Below are 24,251 nucleotides of genomic sequence, written 5' to 3'. Positions count from 1 at the left end.
CCTACCGGTCACCACGGTGCATGTCATTAGTGGTAAATCGCACCGTCCGGGAAAACGGGGTAGCCCCGTGCCAACTGTTTTCATCGTTGATTTTTCCATCACTCTTTCCGCCATTCGACTCCATATTGTACAAATCAATTACGATTTTCACGCGAAATAATATTAATAATAATAATAATGACAATGATAATAATAATAATAATAATAATAATAATAATGATGATGATGATGATTATAATAATAGTAAGTGTATTGCTACCGCGTTGTACAGCGGTATAGGAGGGGTTTGCGGTATCCCACTGGTGTGCTGATACACGCCGGAGCTCCGCCCATTTCATTCACGATGCCCCATCGTCCGCGGCCCGCGGTCCGGTTCACGGGGTCCCGCCGCAACCAGTCCGAACCCGATCGTCGTACTGCACGTACGGAACCCATGCACATTACGCCAATCGTCCGATCGACCGTGATCTGCGGGACACAGCTGCGACATCGTATCGTTTTGAACGTTGAACACGGTTCTTCTCGCGTTCGGTTTCCTACGCGCGACCACGAGTGGTGCTGACAACACTTGCGTTACCGTTGTTATTCTTGTTACCGTTACCGCACGTCTTCTCCAACAACCTGAACCGGGGTCACCGTTCGGTGTTCGCGCGCAATCCGTTCGGATTTTTTTTCCCCGAAGCTCGTTTGTTTCATTATTGTTTGTTTGTTTGTTTTCTTTTTTTTTTTTTTTTTATATCAAAAACATTTTCCGTTAGTTTTTTATTTCAACGATAATCTACGGTTCCGGACGACCGTCATACGTGAACACCTGAGACGGCAACGCGCGCGTGCAGTTCGCATAAATGCTAAACGCTTTGGATTCCGTTGTCTCGTCCGTAGCATGGAATTGTCCTCGGTGAACTGTTCGCCTCGAGATCAAATCGTTCCCGACTCCAGTAACGGCAATAATTGGGCGAACGAACAGTTGGACTTTAATTGGCAAATGCAGGTAAGTCACGAGCGCGCGCACAACAACGCGTGTATGTTGCAATAAATACGATATGATATGTGGAAAAAAAAATAATAATAATACGAACTGTACGCAAATTGCCGATAGTAGGTAACAACGCGCGTTTGTGCGCCTATAATATAGGTACCGTAATATCGTTGAACATGTGAACGTCACCTCCGCAAACGTCGGGTTTATATTTTACGAGAAATATCTCCGACGATATGACGATTATCATAATGTTGTACCACCGCGATGTTTACGTTGATATACGTAGATCTCAAAAGTTACTTCGTGCTATTGTTATATTCAAGATCGTTTTTGGTGACATATGTTTGCTACATCATTAATTTGGTTTCGAACGTAAGACTGTGTACGGTTATTAAATTTGAATAGTAGACGAATGGTAGATGGTTGATTTTTATACTAAACGATCAATATTTTATTTTTTTAATTCTTTAAACTTTTATAAGACATAGTATGGCATACATACGTCAATATGATAAAATCGTTTTAGTTTTTAAATCATATGTATACAATATAATATTGTTTGCAATAGTTTTTGTAGAATTTCCATTTTGTGATACGCGCACTTTTGGTCACGTACAGCACTACTATCTAGTACACTTGAAGCATGGGCGTCACTAAAGTCCAAATTTTGGAGGAACAAAGTTTATTTTTAGAAAGTTAAAAAATAAATATTTAAAGGTTTAACATGATAATTGACTTACTTAAACGGCTAACTCTTCTTCATAAATTTTGGTATGACGTATAAACTATCTTATTGTCCGTATTGGACTTATCAAAAAAATATAATTGTTTTGGATACAATGTTCGTACACACTTGAATAATAAACTTTGAACATATTTTTAAAATCTATAAATTTTTTTTTGGGATAGCATAAAGATACTCTCGCTACCCCACAACAATTTCTGGGGAAGCAAAGATACATCTCGATACCCCTTAGTGACGCCTATGACTTGAAGCACATTGAAAATAAATTGATAATTGGTTATGCTTAACTTTATTTAATAAGTTAGTATGAAATTGAAATATTTTTATTCGTAGGTACTATTTTCTCAATAAAAACATTTTTAATAATGATGTAATCATCCATTAACTCATTGATTCAAATTCGTTCATCAATATTCAACTTTTTGTACGTTAATCAGCAATTGTCTACTTAGCTATAATATCTTATGGTTATTATACCTATAAGTTAATAAAATTTGAAAAAAATATCGGTTAGGTATATCATTAAATATATAATCAAAACTAAACCATTGAATAATTTGTTTAATAGTTATTATTATACGAATAGTGTTAGTTATTCGATAAAAATAAAAGTACTTAATTTGAATAACCCTTTAGTGACTTTTAAATTTAAATAAGATATTAGGTTGTGTAATACACTGTAAGACTGGTATTAGGTATATTTATTATATGTTTTATTTCATTTTATAACTATAACTTCGCGTTCACGCATAATACCAATACGAAATAGAATTTCGAAGAAAATATGTAAATATTAATACACGTATGCCTATATTGTTTAATCACAGCTGGCCAAGTTTCAAATATATAAGGATGTTTACTGTAATACGTGTTAATATCCTAATTTGTTTCTTTAGAATATAACTTAAATCGGTCACATATATTCAAATCACATTTTATAAATAAAATATTTGAACATTTGATAATTTATAAAAATATAAAAATTATCATTGTACGTATACCATATTATATATATATATATATATATATATATATATATATATATTCACTGTGCAACAGAAGTTCCCGTCTTATTTTGTATTCATATAGCAAAACGTTGCATTTTATGCGTTTGTATATTGGCATGTTTTTTTTTTCTAACATTTTGTTTCTGAAACCACATATTTATTATAGTTAAAATTAATTTTTATAAAATTAAGCAACAATAAAAAGAGAAATAAGTTGTAATATTCTGTTAATACTTTTTCAGATTATATTTGATACTTGGCAAAGGATATATTATATATTTAGTGTAGGCTTTATATTATATTTTAGTTAAAATTACATAAAGGTCATAAATATTTATCGATATATATTTTACCTAATACATTGCAGTTTTATATATACCTATTTTTATTTTGCATACTAATAATTTATTAATAACATGATGTTCTATAAAAATATTTATAAATGGATAACCAAATCTACTAAAAGTTAGAAATAAGAGTATGCATTTAAATTTAACGTTATGATCCTTAGTGTTTACGTTTAACAAAATACTTTTCATTGTTCATCAAGTGGTTACTTTATAAACTATGTTGTGAAAGAATGCAAAAAAACTAATTTGGAAATAATTTTAATGATTTTGAAGATTCTCCTTTATGTTTCATAGTTTTTATTGAGTTAACAGAAACGATTATATTAATAAATACATAATAGTTGATAATTTTATATTTACACATATCACATGTATTATTTTTTTAATTTTTAATTTTTAATTTTTTTTTTTATTTAGAAATCAAAAATAAATGGTTAAAAATTAACAAGTTTAATTAATTTGTACAGTTTTGATTATCTACCTTCTGTAAGCTAAAGCTTGTGTTGATGGTAGGGACTTACTACATTTACAGATAAAATAATACAATTAGGTAATTTCTTATAATATATTAGGTACCCACAATATTTTAACAATAAGATGACTTGAAAAATATAATAATAAAAAACTAATCGAAATAGACTGTTATACCTATATAATATATAATATATATATATCAGTTCAATAATTTATAATAATTTAATAATTATACAAAATAAAACTAGATTAAAAAATTAGATGAAACGATTTTATATAACTTATGAAAACAAGGTGCCGGTGAATTAGTTTCTTTGACTTTAATACGTAACCATTACTCCTATATAATCAATAATATTTAGTTAAATTAAAAATAATTTTTACAGTCTTAAAAGTGTAATGCACAAAGAACAAAGGTATATGGTTTATAAAAAAAACATTTGCATTTGCAAATCGGTGTTCGTGCACAACATTTGTTGGTTTCCAACCGAAGTGTAGACGAATTAAAAAAATAAAATTAAATGTGACAAAATATTATATATTCGTTGTCAGACCATAAAATTTGAAATGTATCTATTTGAGAAATCTTCTTGGGTTGTACCTATCTAATATAATAATATTATACGGGTTGTGAGTTGTACAAGCACAACCGGTGCATCACGATTGCGCAATTTTTCCTTTTTTTGACCCGACTAATTTCACCATGATTGCGCTCCGATCCCTTTTTACCTGATAAAAACATAACGCAATTTCGCACCAAAGTATGTGTATATACTATGTATAATAATTTATGTACAACGTAAAATAATGTATACAATACATACTTTCTACTATTTGCATAAATATGCACTAAAACTATTAATTCACAAAATGCACTTTTTCAAATCGAAATGAAAAGTTGATTGAGCTAATGATAGTTATAATAATAATATCGACTAATGAATATCAGTTAAGAAAAAAAAAACAATTTTTAATAAAAAATATTTCAATTATTGACCATGTCAGTATATACATTTAGTATACATGTAATTTAGAAAAAAAAACAATTTTTAACCAAGCCAAAGATGATAATTAGTTGATAGTCCTAAGCCTGTAATAATTGGGAAGAAAAATTGCGAATTAATAGGTAATAAGTTTGAGTTCATGTATATGAAAATTTTATGTAGAAAGATTGTATTGTATACATTATTTTATATTATACATAAAATATTATATATCGTATATACACATAAAATTATCTGGTGCACAATCGTGTTATGATTTTATCAGGTAAAAAGGGATCATGGCGCAATCGTGGTGTAATTAGTCTGGTCAAAAAAGGAAAAATTGTGCTATTATGATGCAGCCAAGCACAACACCTATGCCGATATATGTATATTATTTTTGAAAACACGCGTCGTTTAATTACGTGTACGGGTAAATACACGATGTTATAATTTAGTCACCACTGGCCGAGCAACAATAAAATAATAGTAATTAAAATATACAAAACGCGTAACAATGTATTCTATTATGGAACCACTAGGTATTAGAAGAGAAAATAAATGTGTTGGTATATTATCGGTGGTAATCGATCGGATCAGGTTTTTTCTTGTACACGTGGTGTCGGCGGCGACGACAGAGGGACCTGACTAAATGTATTATATATATATATATATATGAATGTATAGATATGTATATGTATGTTCATTGATATAGGTGTGTATTATATGACTTGAATACCGCACGTGTTGTACAGAACTCTGTATACACGACCACGGTCCTGGAGGCGTGAAAACGGGCTCGTGTTAGCGATGTGGTGTACCGTGTATGTTAATAGACCCAACGAGGAGAAAATCCATTCCGTATTTCCGTGAAAATTCCTTCATTGTTTTCTTCGAACAGAGAAATCATAGTAGTTATAACGAGATTATTACTTACGGGTTTCCGAGCGTTTCTGGGAGCCATACATCTGGAAGTCGCGTCTTAATATCATCTTTCAATAACGACGGAAGTACACACATCCTCGAAATGTCGAAGAACAATAATTTTCATTATCGGGGTGAAAATAAACCGCAAGACAACGCACGACGACGACGGAGAGCATCAATTTTTTTCAAATACATATATTATATTTGTAGACTTCAATGTTTTTATTAATCTATGCACGAACGACGAAAAATTTGCAATACCGAATACAAGACCTGTGAGGCCAGTAGGGTTGCTTTATTTAAAGCAGCTGCTTTATTAGTCGGAGACACATTCGAAAAAACAAAATGATTGTTTAATATATATATTTTATCTACTTTTTCGGTGCAATGAAATAATAATAGTAACGATTTTCACATAAATCATTGAACAATTTCACAATATTTTATTTAACTTTTATGTAATTTTGGTTGAATCACTATTCAATATTTGATAGTAAATATTTTTAATGTATATTATTTCATACCATTAAGAAAATCTAGGTTCTGCATTTGAGGGCTTTGTGAATTACACCCCTTGCACCATAGCTAAATCCGGGACATGAAATATGTAACGTTCTTAATCTTTTGTTTACGTGGTTTATGATTATAATATTATTCATAATTCATGCATTTAATATAATATTATCAATAGCAAACGTCATATCCATGTAAATATAATAAGTGTTATTGATTCTATTAATTTTTATTTTGCGATCGAACATCGCTTTAAACGAGTATTTTAGTTTAGTTATTTTTATTTTACAGACGTTTAAAAATGCCTAAATTACAAATTTTTTCTATCATAATTTTACGATGCATGGAAGATTTATGTTGAGTATATGTATCATAACTTATATTTATATTTTAACATATGTAATATTACAATTACGAATGCAATATAGTGTTTAGCACTATAGGGTTTAACAGCTTGCAGTTGTATGTATACATACAACTGCAAGCTGCTAAACCCATGAAAATGCAATTGAGCTATCATATTATATCTATCTGCTTGTACAAGTATAATATATTGTATTTAATGCGTGTTTCTAAATCCCATGATAAATATTTCACATCTCAGTCCTTGACCAGGTGATATGGGTATAAGTATCTCTTATCTAATTAAAAATACGATTTATACTGATATAAGATGTTGTTTATTAAAAAATTACTGCAATATCATATGCATATATATTTGTGTTATGGCCATGTACGTATAGTAGTGGACATTTGAATTTATAACCGGACCTACGCACTGAAATTCACCCACGCCGGTTTCTTTGGTGAAAATCTATCCAATAAAAAATAAAACATCTATTAACATCCGGATGTTTGAAATTGCTTAAATTTATTAACTATTGCTATTATATGTACCTACATTATTTAGATGTATTTAATCGTTATTGTTTGAGAAAAACATTCATAAAATTGAAAATTGTATTTTTCGAGTGATGTAGGATTAGTAAAGTCATTATGATGGGCAATGCGTATACATTGCAGACACAACACGTAGACCATGATCAAATGATAAATGGTATTTATAAACAATGTCAATAAACTCTTACGAATGTACATAATATTATGTACTTAAAGTCATTCAGGTCGTACAGTCAATTTTCTGTAGGTTTTTAAACAATCTAACGCATAATAAACGTGATTTGATATTATCCTTTGAATTATATATAGTATATTACGATAAACAACAGAAAAAAAAATTTTAAATCGGATCATGTGTAACGTCTGAAGTGCTTACATTTGAAAGTTTGATAATCCTTTCATTTGATGTCATGAATAGGGTAACAATACAAACCAAGTTAGAGAATATGAAATAATGACTTTGATGTCGAATGGAGATTAGAGTGAATAGACCATATTTCTAGTTATGGACATTTATACGCGATTTCATTTTCTACTATACACTTTATTAGGAAGTCGGTCATACATGAGGACACTACTTCCTTACATTCTTCTTTTCGAGGTATTTTTTTTTAACCGTAACAACTTCTAGATCATGTTATACATTTTGAACTCGAGAAATTATTATCTATACGCATGATTAATTTTTATTGCAATTTTTATGTTTGCAGTTTTTAAACACGTTACTCTATGGGTGTGACAAACTGGAAGCAAAGGCAGAAGAGAAGCGAGTAAGTGCTTTTATAATTTTCGTATATTATTGGTATATTTTAAAGTATTTTACACGAGTATAATTTTTTAAGTTTTTAAGAAGAATGCAATGTTGTTATGGTATTACACTAGATCATGATAGTATTATGTGTTTAATCAGCGTATGATTAATATTAGCATTGTTCGAAGTACACATTTAAACATTATTATTAAGAATCTTATACTATGCATATTACTGTGATAAAAAAAAAAATAGATTTTTCTTGAACGTTTGCGTTTTATGAATTGAATAATTTATCTTTGAAATATATTTCAATTGTTCCTCGATGTTTCAGATATATTATAACATGTCAATCAAATAAAGAATTAAATTAATTTTAAAATTTTCAGTGAAGTAAAATGTAATATCATATATTAGATTAAATCTAAATTTTTGAATTATCTACATTATAAATTAAAACAAACAAGTATTCGACCTTGTTCAAAACGGAAATGCACATATGATTTGACCGGAAACTATTTAAATAGCTAATTATATGCCGTGGTTCTCATATACCTTTTCAAAAAAAAACTGTAAAATGAAAATAAAAATTAAAAGCCAGGCATACCTAAACAGTATTACGAATAATTCCGTGTAGTCTGATTGCTTACTCAGTATTTATAACTGCATAATATATTCAATTTTCTTATTTTCATTGTAATATGGCCGATAAAGATTTTTTTCGTAGGACAATATATACAAATAAATATTTTTTCCGTCTCAGTATTAATATACTACTTATATATTATATCCATATATCATACCGCCAAAGTTCGTGGTGTAAGACGTAGGTAGTGTTTAGTGGCGCGTTTAGCTGATTAATAATATTTTCCATTATAACACGTACGTATTATACACTTACATTATAATATGTACGTAAGTACTTATGCGCGTATATACGAGTCGATGAATGTTTAAGTATGAAAGGTTTTATGTTTACTGACCGATTGGTTGTAACGATGAAATATGATAAAAGAAAGCGTGTTGTCTATTATTCTGTATTCATATAATATACAGTATGGGTATTAACCAATGTACTATTGACAAACGCAAAAAAAAAAAAAAAGCGAAATAATAATAATAGTACAATTTCGTTAAACACAATTCTAATCAATTGGTTATTTTTGTTCGTTGGTATATTATTATTGTTTTTGAAAGCGTTTAATTAGAAAATCGTAATATATTCATGCATACACTTGTATATTAAGAACTATACGATGTGCGCAATGGCATATAGGTTTATGTTTGTCGGTGTACACCGAAGGGCTATACAATACATTTAACAGCTTGCATAATAATAAATTACCGATGCCGCGCTAATTTCTCTAATACTTAACGTACAGACAATCGTGTTGATATATTACACGACTTCATAATTCTCATTTATCATTTTTCGAATTCTCGTTTCATCTGTAATCTCATACTGTTTAATTATATTTACTTATTAGAACTTCCTAAATTCTTACTATGTTTTTTTTTTTTGCTTTATGAGCCATTAAGACCTTTCGTAGTTTCTATTAACCCCTTTCACACGTAATAGCCAGTAGTGGTCTCGATGTTTGGTGTTTCGTCTATCATTTTTATATCTGTATTAACTCTTCTTACCATTATTGCCGAGGTCTTTCCCTGGGACGCGTACTAGTTGGTTTATTGATCAGTATCTTCCGAATTATGTTTTCTTCAGCACGCTACACATGACCCACCCATTTTAAGAAAATATTTAAGAATAATAATATTTGAATTTAAGAAAATATTTAATATTTTGTCTGTTGTATAGATATTCCTAATTGGTATTTTTCCTTCTTTCATAATCCCTCGTTGATTTGATTCTGACAGGCCTATTCATTTTCTTCAGTACTTTCCTCTCGGAGATATGAAGTTTCTTCTCATCAAATTCTTCGTATAATTCTGCATACTCATTATAAGTGTATATTTTCATCATGAAATATTTATCTTTTAGACGTTTTTAATTCATTTCTTTAGTTGTTTAAATGCAAAGTTTTTATATGTTTATATCAATTTGGAGATTATAGTTATTCTATAAAATGTATATTTGTATTACATAAAATATTTTATAACTAACATAGGAGAAATACGTTATTATCAATTTATTATATTAAATTGTATTTATTTGATATCGAAATTTGTTAAATTACATTTTGACGCTTCATTAATATTAATAGATTTTATTCCTCGTGTTGACAATATACATATTTTAAATTATATTTCAAGGACGTGGGTAGATATTATTTATGGTGAAGGGGTTGATAAATTTAGGTAATAATTATTTGATTTACCATCTGGGATTGGAAATAGAGGAAGGGTTGAATCCCAAAAACATCTCTTTACTTACGCTTTTGAGAAATTCAATGTATAATATAATATTTGTAATAGACAGGTGCGTAGCCAGGGGGGTGTTACAGGTGTAGTAACACCCCCCCCCCCTCAGCCGTGGTGTACATAATATATTTTATCAAGATACAGATGCATCATAAGCCGTGATTTACACTTATTTATCAAAATGAAATATATACTAAGATAACAATAATGTAAAACATTAAAGACGGGACCCGGCATTAATTAGTAATTACTAGGCTTAGAGACTTATAGCTCTAAAAATACACAAAAATGCTTCTAAAATCATTAAAATATGAATTATAATATGCATATATATGCATTAAAAAAAAATCACCACATAGTACACGAAATAAAACGTGTCCATCGGATGTAAATGTATCTTTAAACTCCGAAACATAACATTGTAGTTGGCTACTCGTAGACTGTTGTACTTTCGGCATTACACAATAATAAATGTTTCCTACTGTTCATCGACTTAAAAATATTGATTCTCCAGTAACCACTGCAAGTGCACTGCAGTGAAGTATCTTTTTTCTCTTTACGGCGCTTAAAAACATATTTGAAGAACACAACTGGTGAAAATTGGTTGAACGGCTTAGGAGTTATAAATATTCATCGGGTTTTAGTCGTAACTATCAACGAAATAATAGATACTCTATTATTATAAAAAGTAGACGCATTAAGTTAATTTAATTAAAAATATTTATTTTTTTTTTTGTATTAGTTATAATAATATATATATGTGAAAAAATTAAATAAACGTAAAGTAATCAATTTCATGTGTATAATGTTGTCAATTCATTTTGAATAACACCCCCCCCCCCTTAAAAATGTCTAGTTACGCGCCTGGTAATGGATATTTCAATGAATTGTTAAGTTTTTTCCAACAGTAATGATTAGGGTTGTAAATTTGAAATATTTTACATGAAATATTGAAAAATATTTTTTTTTACGTTTGAGATAGTGACCGTCAAATGTCATTTAAATTAGTGGATATTGTTTGATATCGTTTCTGTACAATCTTGTGTTTTCCCATTTAACGTGGTATAGTCTATCAGCTGCCTATAAATAGGTAACGACCACAGATATGTTTAATATTAATAAATATATGTAGTAACGACAAAACCGGCGTATTATTATTGATAGCAGCTATTTTTTATGATAATATTCGTCTAATAAGTAGTAGTTCTAATCACCTGTGACTTATTTACATGTTACTATTTAAATTTTCTGAAGTGTCTTCAGCCATCTAAATTTTAATTTCCATATTTTCTTGAGTATATTAATGAGAATATTATACTTCCCTAATTTATGATTTGTTTAACTACGCAAAGGAGCTAATTTTTATTTTTTATTAAATTAAATTTATTTAATTACATTATGTTTATTATCTTTTATACCTATATATATATTTATTTTATTTATTATTTGTATATAAATACAATTCAATATTGTACTCCAATATTGAATTGTAATTTTCATCTTTCTTTAAAAACATTTCCAGATGCTGGTATAATATTGTGTGTTTCACAATATTCATAATAAATTTTATAAATATGTGTTTAACTTTTAAACTCACTAGGTACTGATATATTTTTTTGATGAGAAACTTCTGAAATAATGTGATAGCTGATGAGTAATGGAACTACTGCCAACTTATTTATAAATTCATCTATATTTTGTAAAATTTCTTCAGGTGTTTCAATGACTATTGGTCTCATACCTTTTAAATCAATATTTTTAAATTATAATAACTGAATCACTAAATGCAAGAAGGGCACATGTCCATAATTTTCATAAAATTACATTTTTATAGATTTTTGTTTAGATTCAACAATCACACCGTTCTATGCAAATGGGACACATGTCCAGTTTAATGGTATATTATAAAATGATCATGATATTTTGTGTTAAATGCAAAAACGGCGTATTTCCTAGACATGTGACTTTTTTTTGTCTGTCCTGAAAAATTATAAAATGTGGACATGTGCCCTTCTTGCAATTAGTGATTCAACTATAAACTAATATGGTGTTAATTGTTAATTTATATAAATTAGTTTTTATTTCTATTTAGTACAATTAATAATACAAAAAGTATTCAATAAAAAATAAAACATAAAGCATTATATTTTTACTGAAATGAAACAAAATTTTTATTTTTTACTCAAATTATATATTTCATAAGATTTTCATGAAATTATACAACCCTAGTAATAATAGATGTATAATTGTCTTTCAACGTTCTTATAAAAAATATTGCAATTACAACTGGCTATACTGTACTGTTAACATTATTTATAAAATTATTATTTTGTTAATTAGTGTTGTACGAAATACAATTTTTTTTGTTAGTAAAGAAATGTAATTTTCAAATAATATATGCTTATACATACTCGTACATATTATATATATATACACATATTAATTGATTTTAATAAGTTTTTTTATACAAGATGCATAAAGATAAAAGGTCGAAACCTGTACAATAGATTAAAAACGACACCTATAATTAAGCAAATAGTCCACTTGAGATGTAGTATAAATACGATTGTAATAATAACTTCGTAATGTTCTGACTTGTCTTATAGTTAAAATTCCGTGTATAATTTATGATTCAGAGAGAGTGTGTGTGTGAGAGAGAGAGAGAGAGAGAGAGAGAGAGTAAGAAGTTGCAAGTTTAATTATGATTAATACCACAAGATTGCGTATAAAATGAATGGAATATATAAGCGATCAGCATGTATTACCACTTAACAAATGGTAATAAATGTGCATCGTTATAGTCGTATACATTTAAATTGACCATCAGGAATACGAATGCAATTATAAGTGATACATCGAGATATGTGGTCTCCCGGAGTTTATTTAGCAATACAGTATGAGGGTTTTACCGCCCTTATCCAATTTCAATATTTTTACTCGAGGACTCAAAAATCTATCTATTGTCATGCGTTTATTATATTCGAAAAAACAAGTATAAAAATAAAGAGCATTTATTGATATATTTTTATCAGCTGTCTATGTGAACGATCCAGAAATTTATTTTTATTATTTTTTTTATTTTTAAATATTATGTATCTAAATTTATGTATTAAACATATATTTATATATTCTTATAAAATATTTATGCTTTTAGATTTATAATATATTAAAATATTCAGATTGAGGTAATACATTTTTTTTATTACTTATTATTGTATCGAAATTAAAACTATTTAAATATATAATTATAATTTTTCGCGTGTGCTTATTGTGAATAGTTTTTTCATTGTTATTTATTTTTAACTTTATAATTTGGACATTTTTCTTCGACAAATTATGGTTCAAGTTCATTAAATATTAAATATCGAGTGAATAACATAACCATGCAGTGTATGCCAAAATGCGTGTAAGCCACTCACAACGCGTACGCTGTACATGCAACATGCATATGTCATGGATAATATGTATTATATCATGTGTGTATTATATTGTATTTTATACAAGTACAGTACTGCAGTGCAATACATGTAAACACCTTTGTAAAGTTGAATGTTTCACATCAGATGACTAGTCATAAATTTGCCTTTTACTGTGTTGTTATGAACGATATTATTATTGATAAAAAATTAATATGGTATTATCATTGTTATTATAGTTGCAGCTGTTAAATTGCATGTGATTAGAATAATAGTAAATAATATGATAATGCATATACGTGCAATCGAGTTCATGTACTGTGCTTGTATATATTATTCTTCTCGTGTGGTGTAAGACGATTATTTGTTGTGATAGTTCATTTTTTCTAGTTTAGGTTGAGATGTCGAGTTGTGGCCACTTCTTCTAGTATGATAAATGGGAAAATCAAACTGTTTTGGGTCAATACGTGTGTGTACAGAGTTTTAAATATTAACTATAGTTAAATCAGTAATTTTTATGGACAAAAGCTTTAAATTTTAAAAATCGTTTTACAATATTTTGAAATGTTCATCGGAAATTTGAAAAATAGAATGATTGTACAACTTTACTGCAGATAAACCGATGAAGTATTTGCAATTTCTTTATATACAAATGCATATGATAATGCACAAATGATAATCAAGGAAACCGGATGTTTTCAATCAATTGTTTCTATAACTTTTCTTCCGAATGAAGTCCACTTAAGTTAATTACCGCCGGGATGGACGTCAAAGGTCACTTGGAAATGAACTCACAACAGGTCGTTTCATGTATAAATATATATATATATATATATATACATATATACATATGTTTGTGTGTGTGTGTGTGTAGAATATTGTGAAACTTGTGTCTGTACAATATCATTCTTGGCTGACAAGGACGACCGTCAGTCAACCGTACAGCCAGGAGGAGTGACAATGATTGCAAAAACTCAGAGATCATCAATTATAATATTTTTGTAGTCTGATCTTAACTCTGTACATGGTACATATCTATGTGTATAACTCAAGTGCTACTTCTGGGTTTAAGAATAATTTTTACCGTGTAATATGTTACGCGTGTATAATGCTTAAGTAACTGATAGCGACTGGGTAAACTCAATAAAAAACAAAATTATATTGAATAAATAATCGCAATGATGTTCTTACACTTTCTATTTTTATTTACCTGAAATCGTTGATATTTTTGTACATGAAATATTCAACTTCTGTTAAATATTTTACAAGATATAACATTTGGTGCATAATTAACTAAGTTTGTTAACACATTATGTGTACTCGTATGTTAGAAAAAAAAAATGGGTGTTTTCAAAGATAAATAAAACATTGACGCAACGTTTTCTGCATAATCTAACGTGACCCGATGTACCTATACCTCGATGTATGTAATAAATGTTTTCGTTTTACGTTTTGGCTAGAGCAATAGCAGAGGAAATTCTACGAAAAAAATAAATAGGTTAACGCTGCGTGTTTCCGATGCTGATTAATTTACGAACATATTTATAATAATAATAATATAAAATTTGTATAATGCGTGTACGAATATGTACATATATTATTGATAATGTTAAGTCGAATGAACTGATAATGATCTTCTTACACATACACACACACACATACATATATATGTATATATGAGTAACATAGCGCAAAATCCTCGAGAAAAATAGACGTCTATACGTCTATCCAGACGATGGTGTGTGTATCATCATCGATGTATACCAGGCAGATTTTCAAGATGATTTATACTCGGTTTTCGCAACAAAATAAAAAAAATCCACCGATTTATCACACGTCGAATACAATACGAGAATAAAACAGCGCTTTGTGGGCGTAATATGTTTATACGAAATTAGATTCGGATAATAACGTTTTGGAATATTTTAAGTCGTACACCAACAGCAACAACGCGATTGACTTTGAATACGTTATGGGCACACTACAATTTTATATTATATACGGATATACTATAATATACATATATACGTGACATGGATCATGTATACGTGCGTTCATATAAATAACGTTTATTCTCCAATTTGTTTTAAATACGATTAAAAAAATAAAAATAAAAAAGTCTCATCGATCAACCGTAATAACAGTAGTAGTAGTAGTAGTAGTAGTAGTAGTAGTAGTAGTAGTAGTAGTAGTATTAGTAATAATAGTAGTTGCAATGTAACGTTTCGTTCAAATTGTTATTGCTACTAATTAACAAGATGTTCTTTAATCAAAATATCCCGAAGTCAAAAGATCAAGAGATTTCGGCAAATTGTACATTTCGATAAACCCGAGTGTGCCCAACACAATACGATATTATAATGCGTGCATACGTAAACCAATAAATACGTAGGCATATGTATATTGTGTACAGGCACTTTAATAACCGAGAGTCGGGAAGAAAAAAAAAAAGTTGGATGTATTATATTGATACACAAGAGGTGTTGATTTATAGTCGTCTGGTACATCCGATCCCGAACGTGTGCGCACGTTTGTACGCGTATCATATAATCGTATATTTATATATTTAATATTACATACAAGCCGTAAATGTGTATGCGCACGAGAAACGCAACGCAATAGTTTATTTGTAATGATTTGTAGTTTTGTGCACTCACACACAAACACACACACACACACACACACACACACACACACACAAACGTTGGTGCTGATAACGAGTATCAATGAGCCAATATTGAGTTCTCAAGTATTTACATAAAAATATTATGTCGACAATAATTATTTTCATGAACAATGGATTCAACAGTCATTTTATTATTATGAAATCGAAAGCGTTTGTCAACTTTACGTTGTTTTCTAGGTTTTTTTTTTACCCATATGTTTTTAGAATCTATTTTTTCGTGGAGATATAACTTTTGGATATTTCTTACAACCATTTCTATTGGGATGTTATTCATTGTGTGACGTGTTGTGTACAACTTGTACATGTGAATCGGTAATATGTAAAAATTATACGCAGTATAACTTCGTAAACTATTTTTAATAAAAATTAAATTTAAATATAATAATTATAATAAATAAAGTTAATTTAGATGGGTACCTCAGTAATAATAATTTAATAATGACAATACAAGTAGGCTTGCATTCGTCTCGGTTTGACCGGAACAGTTCCTAACCTTTCCCAGTGTCCCGGCTAATAGAAGCTGAGAGAAAATAACACTTAATATTCTATTATTTAATAATATACATTATATCATTATATTATGATTATCTACATATATAAAAAAAATGAATTTCTGTCTGTTTGTCCTTTATGGATTCCTAAACGACTGGACCGATTGCGACGACATTTGGTACAGAGATATATTAGACCTGTGGGTAGAAGATAGGTTAAGTTAAAAAGTAATAGGCCTAATCCCGGGAGATGCTCAAATAGACATTTTGAAATTCACGATGGAAATTTTTGTTTATAGATGGTTGCTATTAGTTTCAATAATAATAATAATCAGTGCGAAAGAAATCATTATCCCTGAATTTGTTACTATTAAATCGAATACTTGAATTGTCAGACTATTCTCGATAAAACAAATAAAATTACATAATGATAAACTAAATTGAATATCGTTTGTAAGATTATTACGTAGTATATTATAACCGTTATCTATCTATATATATAAAAATATACTGCAAGTATAGTCACAGGTAACGAATTTAACACACAATTTGAGATACATAAGAGGTAGAATTTTTAACGGTCTACGAAGTGCACGGGATTAGCTAGTTTCTTATGTATTTGAATAATAACTTTGATCATATTTTAAATGGTACTAAGAAGTTTATAAACATTTTAAAATGTTATTTCTTTTTTCTTTGTATATCTTTAAGTGTGTAAATCTAATTATTTTAAAATTTAATGTTTTTTAATTAATTATTTGCAAATATTATATTCATATAATATTTATATATTATGCATAAAAAATAATACTAATTAACTAGATTTAATTAAAAAACTTAATTCAGGAACATAAGTACCAAATTTATATTACGTTTATCAGAATTTTCATATTACCATTCTTAGTATTCGGACTATATTCTGATTCATTAAAATCTATACCTGTAAAAAATATAATGTAATTATTAAATTAAGTAAGACCTATTAATCAAACAATGTGTAAAAGGAAATATATGATGGATTACAATGTGGTAGAACTATAGATATTAGTAAAAACTAATTGATTTCTGTTGATAACAAATGTTTCTATGGTTAATGAAGAATAATATACCATGCATAATATTACATAATATAATAAATATTTACAAAATATTTAATGTACAAGTTATAATGTTAAATCATATGTATACATAATTATGTCCTATATACTTCACTTATGCGAACAAAAGTTTTTATACTGTCCAATGTTGAATACTCCATGTGCTTATTGTAGATAATTAAAACAATAAATTCTTAATCAGCATCATGGGCAATACTTAGAATATTATAATTTTTAGGAATAAATTGGACCCGTATTCTCGATTTAGATTAGATAATACAAATATAAGCAAATCAGTGATTTTTATTTTATAATAATAATCTACTTGTTACAATGATAAAATAAATATATGCTATGTACAGTATTTGTATAATTAAATAGCAAGAAAAAAATTCTCAGAAGCATTATTTCGAACAAATATCAGTACAATATCTAATTAACTTAGATTCAAATACAGTTATAGTTTTTAGGGTGTTAAATTGTAGTACGATGTATTTTAACGTAATTTGCAGATGAAAATATATTATGATTACTAATGAGAAATAATATTTTATTGGAAAAAAAAAATTATTATACCTTTCTATCAATAATTTTTTTAAATTTTTAGATTTATAATTAAAAAAAATACAACTCATACGTTATATTCAACGGCTTTTAAAAGTTATTATTTTGTTTTCTATGGAACTCATTTCATTTTCAAAATTCTTATTGCGTTTTACTAATTATAGATTATGTGTACGCGAATATGCGAGTTATGTGATGATTACCTGAGCATAATTCGATTTTTTACGAAACGTTGCTATCAGTTATCACCAACGGCAGCGAAAAGTTCTCTGCTATTCTGATTCATCATAATTCATTATCGCATCATATATTATAATATGTACACGGTTTATTTAACCGTAGACTCAATGGCTATATAAATGAGTAATGACGTTAGCTGGTGACTCTATACCGGCCGATCGGTTCGCCGAATCACGAGACGAACAAGTGGCGGCTTGTAGAAGAATTGACGTGTCTTTTAATACTTCGCTCTTGGCCACTGCGGCAGTCGGTCTCCTCTTTTGGGTTTTTGTTAATTATTGTAATGAGTTCGGCTTTGGTTTCTACAATGAGTGTGTATACACACAAATACACACGCGCATATGCATACGCACGCACACACACAAACACACGGTATACGATTTCTTCGGACGTCTCTGACCGTTACTAATGGATCGCCATGGTATGGAATGCTTTTAGTAGGCAAACATACACGCCGCAGGTTTTCTGTTTGCGTACATATACTTACACACACTAACTCATACACACACGTACTCACATACATACGCGCGCGCATCGTGTTCATTTGCATACATAGAGGGATCAATAATTCTAAATACACGACTTTGATGGGTTTTCAAAAAAAAAAAAAAAACCGTTTTTAAGTATTTAATTTTACACTTTCTCGAGTCTTTCTATCACGACGGAAAAAAAAACCGGAGAAATTTTAGGGACACTACGGAATTTTATCAGTACGTCATGCAAATCAGAATACGAACAAATGTCGCACGGAATGACAGATTTATAATATTATTATTGCTATAAATATATCCGTACGTCAAAAAAAAAAATAAACTATCAAAGCAACCGGTTTGTAATCAAGTGGTCATAAGTCGATCTACATAATATTTAAGGGGAAATGGATTGGTAGGTCCGGTGAGGGTAGAAAATTATAGTCGACTTGATTGTAATTCATGGACTCGTGTGCTTCTCGAATTCAGCAATTAGTTATAGGCTTACAGGCATGTGACACCCGGACCAACGGGTTTATCTTATAATGTGTGTCGGTTATTTATATATTTATGCAGGTCATATTGTTACTAAATATCGTTTTCGTTGTGCGTATGATATGTATGTATCTGGTATGTCTATTTCTAAATGATAAGTATTCCGATTTGAATCGATATTTCGATCTAAGAGCCAATTTTATTATATATACTGGTTACGGTGTCTAGTGGTTCTAAACCATAACCATTAATCCACATGTCACTACACACTTGCTAATGCAGACGACATGAAACGCAATACTATACAGACCTACACATTAATGTAGTTCAAATATGCATTACACATGTTGCAGCTATCTTCGATTTGATATTTATAATTGATAGAAAATTATATTATATATATATATATATACTTACGTACGATGGTGAAATTTACATACTGAATCTTATTATTTAAGTTTACTATTTACAACAGCCTTGAATGCTTGAATACTAGGATTAGACAAGTAGCTAATAAACGATTTCTCTAGAAGGTCAAAATCTACACTTGACGGATACCAAGAATTAAAGTGCATTCTATCATGCATTATTGCATACATTATTACAATAATATTGTAATATTGGTTGATATTGTTATTGTACAGAACAAATGTGTGTCTGCCAAAGACGATTTTCACATCGACGGTTCATAGCGGAATAGTAGAATAATATATATTATCTTTTGATATTTTTTACCCTTAAATCATTATTGTCTGTTGAAAATATTATGAGAAATCACACGCCGTTCAATCGCGAATGTAAAATACGGTACAAGCATAACCACACTAGAGAACCCGCTTAACAGAAATCGAAATCAATGTATTAATGCTACTGGTGCTATAAAACATCTCGGTGCAGACTAATGGATAACGGGAGACGTTTTCAGATCCAGACACCGTATAATGTTCTGCACCCCGAGGCGCAGTCTTATCGACCAAAGTAGCAGGAGGTCCCGGGACGATATATTTTATTATAAATCTCCCTCCCCTCTCCCATTCGTATGCACTATTCAAAACAATGCATTTAACATTGATATCTGAGTTTTTTTTTCACCCCAAGCGTTTACATATTTTATCCTGTTGATAATTGTTCACGAATCGTTTTGTGTATCCTTGTAAGTCGTGATTGGGTGTTTAAATTTTGGCAACGATTGCCACCGAATCGCGTCCGACCACCAACGAAGTTGTGCAGCGTACAGATTTCCCCCTGAGGTGGTAGTGTCGTCGAAAAAAAAATACGTTTATTTTCTCCATTTCAAGACACAAAACGATTTGGAAGAAATGAAACTGTTATACACTATAATACACTCGTATATAGACATGCACTATTATATAATAATTAAAAACAAGAACCTAACTAGTCTCGAAATTGGACGAGAAAAATGATGATGCTAACTATGCAGTCTTCAGTACCGCGTGCAGAACAATATTTTTGTTATGGTCTAGGTAGTTTTCCAACAGTCTCGTTCATTTCCTATTGACGTATATATATTTATGCAGTCGTCGTTTAAATTAAATTACATTTTATCCGAACATGTTATACAAAATACCACACATTTAGAATCAATTGAATCGAATAAATCTTAAATTAATTTCCGATGGCATACAAAATATTTTACATAAATTTAAATACATGAATTAATGAGTGATCGGTACAAAAATGTTTTAATACAATTTCGTATGCTGTGTTAAAAACTTAGTTGCGTTTATTATTATTAGTCCGTAGGTGAATTTTAAATTTAAATTTCTAATCGATAGGTTTTTTTTTTTAAACTATATTGCTGTTATGTTATTTTTAATTATATAACTTTATAAATTGTGATCGTTATATTGTTACATCATAATTTAGGGCTTATGAAAATAATGTAACACTTCAATACTTCTTTTTCGGAATCTAAAAAAAAGGAATTATACGTACATTTCTAACAAGTGGTTACGTAGTATATTACTGTAGACCTGTAAGATAAACCTTAGCCACCGATTATTTAACGGATTAACCGCTTTTACATCAAGTCCCGCGAGACATTTTAACCGTCTCCGCGCGTTATTTTTGATGACTCGGACACGTCAAAACTTCATCGTCTGCAAATACACCGCGATGGCTCATTATAATAATTGTTGTCTTTATTATTATTATTATTATTTTCTTCCGAATTTGGATAAACGTAGTTCATAATAATCAGGGTTTGTTTGGTGGATTATCGCAAACTCGCCTTCGGGGCACACGTCAGTGTAATAATTACTGTCCCGTGGTGCGTATATGGTGTACTATAATACAGAATTCGAATATGCACGGCAGCGGAAACAGCAGCAGCCGCATCAGCGGCCGAACAAGATCTTGTTTATATTGTATACATACGTGTATACACACATATTTTAATTTTACAAATAATAAAAATTACAGTATTTTATATGACGGCTGACAAGTGGATAGTTCGTATCGTCTGGCGTGCGCATATCCCCGGGGTTTTCAGAAGAATTTGTATTATTACTACACACACACACACACACACACAGCATACATACGTATAGGATAATAAACTATGTTCAATTTGAACCATTGAACGCATACAACTTCTGATTTTTGACTATTGTATATATACCTGAATATTTAGTAAGTGCTGATCGTAGTTTTTTATTCAATATAAAGTTTATTTTTTGTTATAAATTGGTAATACTAATGTTAAGTTAGAATTAATTAGTCGAATAATTTTTCACAAAACTATTCTAAACGCCAATTTCGATATAGTTCAAACATCAGAATCAATATTTTGACTGTTTTATTTTTTCGTTTTGTTACGCTAAAGATGCGATATTGAAGTACAAAAATACGTATCGTATATACCTATCGCAATGGTAAATAGTCATTTTTTACATGAATACTACAGCAAAGCGTGGAGTTTTGCTAATATGTCTAACATAAATATGGCATGTAGTGGTATTAAAAACTTTACATAGGATACTTGAGTGCTTGGTTGGGATGATATCAATTTTAAAAATGTGTTTCCTATAACATTATATCATCGACGAGGAGTATATAGAATATATTCTAACATTCATTATCGTTTGTTTGAAATAATGAACAATTTATGTCGGAGATACCGATTTGGTAGTGTTATACGGATATTCGTATACGCAAATTGACGATAGAAACTATTGAAATGTTCGTATGTGAAATGCTGTTGTAATTATGGGTGGATATTTCGAACATACAATTCATGCGAACGCACGTCGATCATAATATATAATATATTTTAATATTTATTGTATATTTTTAAAAAAATGTCGACCAACCATCCCTGTTAAATTACGATTAAATATGAATTATATATTAGGTATATATTATTATTATAATTATATTATTTTCCATTATCCGAAAAAATATTAAGACTTTACTTTGAAATGAAGTTGTTTGTTTTGTTCAAGTGTTCAGGGTGTATTAAAGTTTTAATAACTATATATTATTATAATAACTATAAATGTTTTATAATCAATTGATTTTTTTTTATTAAAATACAAAATTCTACAATGTTTAATCCAAAATTCGAATATTGAAATCTGGATTTATCGGATTCTTGGAGAATCCTATTTATTTTCCTAGTTGCATCGTACATTTAGCGGTAGCGTTCGAGAACTCGGACACGGTCGCGTGATTGTATTCAGCTGACGCGCATACACGCGCACTTGACATATTGTACCATCAAGCAGTAGCATCATTTGAGGGGGGGGGTCAGCTCATGCGTTTGCCACAGTCTAGAGTTTAGCTATTTCAAAGTCGACACGTCAGCAAATATATATATACACGTATTTTATAAAGCTATTATCAATATGTTATTAGTTAGAAAAATGAGACGTGTACACTGTATGGGTGTCACTTGCATGCAAAGTAAAAACTATTATATTTTTGGATCGATTTGACGGTCAAATTGATCCAAAATTTCGTCAAATTTTGACGTCCCTCTCCCACCATATCAATCGGTACTTTGGTAAAATGACCCGCCGAAACGGCTGTATAATAACTGGCAGCTGGGCCGTGCGATCCCGGAGAAGTGCACTACGGGTGCAATATCCGGTAAGGGGACCCTGAACCGCGCCAGGTCGGATCCCGGTGTTGTGCGCGACGGGGCCTGTTCGTGGTTTTTGAAATACGTGCATCGCGTCGCGTACGAACGTGAATGGCCGTGGCAGCAATTCGTGTACGTCCAATGATGACGACGGTCGCGATGTCAATTTCCTGCCGGTCACGGGCCCGTGAACGTTTTTATCTCCGGCCACGCGCGTCGTCCGGCCGCCAATTCGTCATTCGACGGGGCCGTCCGCGGTTGGTTCGTCGCTCCGGCAACCCGTCGATTAACGCATTAACCTAACACCGGGTATTATATCGTGCAGTTCGTTCCATCACTGGTGCTACTGCTGCTGCTACCACTGTTGTACAACTGTAACATTTATGGTAAAATGATACACATTATGCATGCACGTGTAATGGTCCTCGGAACGTTGCTGTTTGATCACGACGAGTGACATTTCACCGCGCACTGCACCAGGGACGGATACAGAGGCACTAAACGGGAGGGGGGGCAATTTATTGGTTATAGGCTAAAAAAATATCATCTATTTAAAAAAAAAGATGTTTATTTTTTGGATAAATAAGAACTTTATGTATTTATTTAAAAAAAACTTATTAATATTTATAAATTACCGTTAATTATTTTATATGATAAATATTATATGAAATTAATTAAC

At 30.0% G+C, this 24,251-nt stretch overlaps 1 protein-coding gene across 1 annotated transcript in view; it reads left to right on the top strand.

The window, feature by feature from the left end:
- Positions 1 to 380: 380 nt before the first annotated feature.
- The window catches only part of LOC112686395 (zinc finger protein 24-like), a 90,122-nt gene continuing 66,251 nt past the window's right edge, over positions 381 to 24,251 (top strand). The window contains exons 1-2 of the mRNA XM_025558639.1: positions 381 to 991; positions 7,592 to 7,651. Of these exons, the coding sequence (XP_025414424.1) occupies positions 884 to 991; positions 7,592 to 7,651 (168 nt within the window). The 5' untranslated portion in view covers positions 381 to 883. The remainder of the gene's footprint in view (positions 992 to 7,591; positions 7,652 to 24,251) is intronic.

The sequence above is a fragment of the Sipha flava genome, unplaced genomic scaffold (genome assembly GCF_003268045.1).
Source record: "Sipha flava isolate LNK unplaced genomic scaffold, YSA_version1 307_pilon_pilon, whole genome shotgun sequence".
Taxonomy (NCBI): Eukaryota; Metazoa; Arthropoda; class Insecta; order Hemiptera; family Aphididae; genus Sipha; species Sipha flava.
The sequence above is the reverse complement of the archived record's forward strand: the minus strand, read 5'-3'. Positions and strand labels throughout refer to the sequence as shown.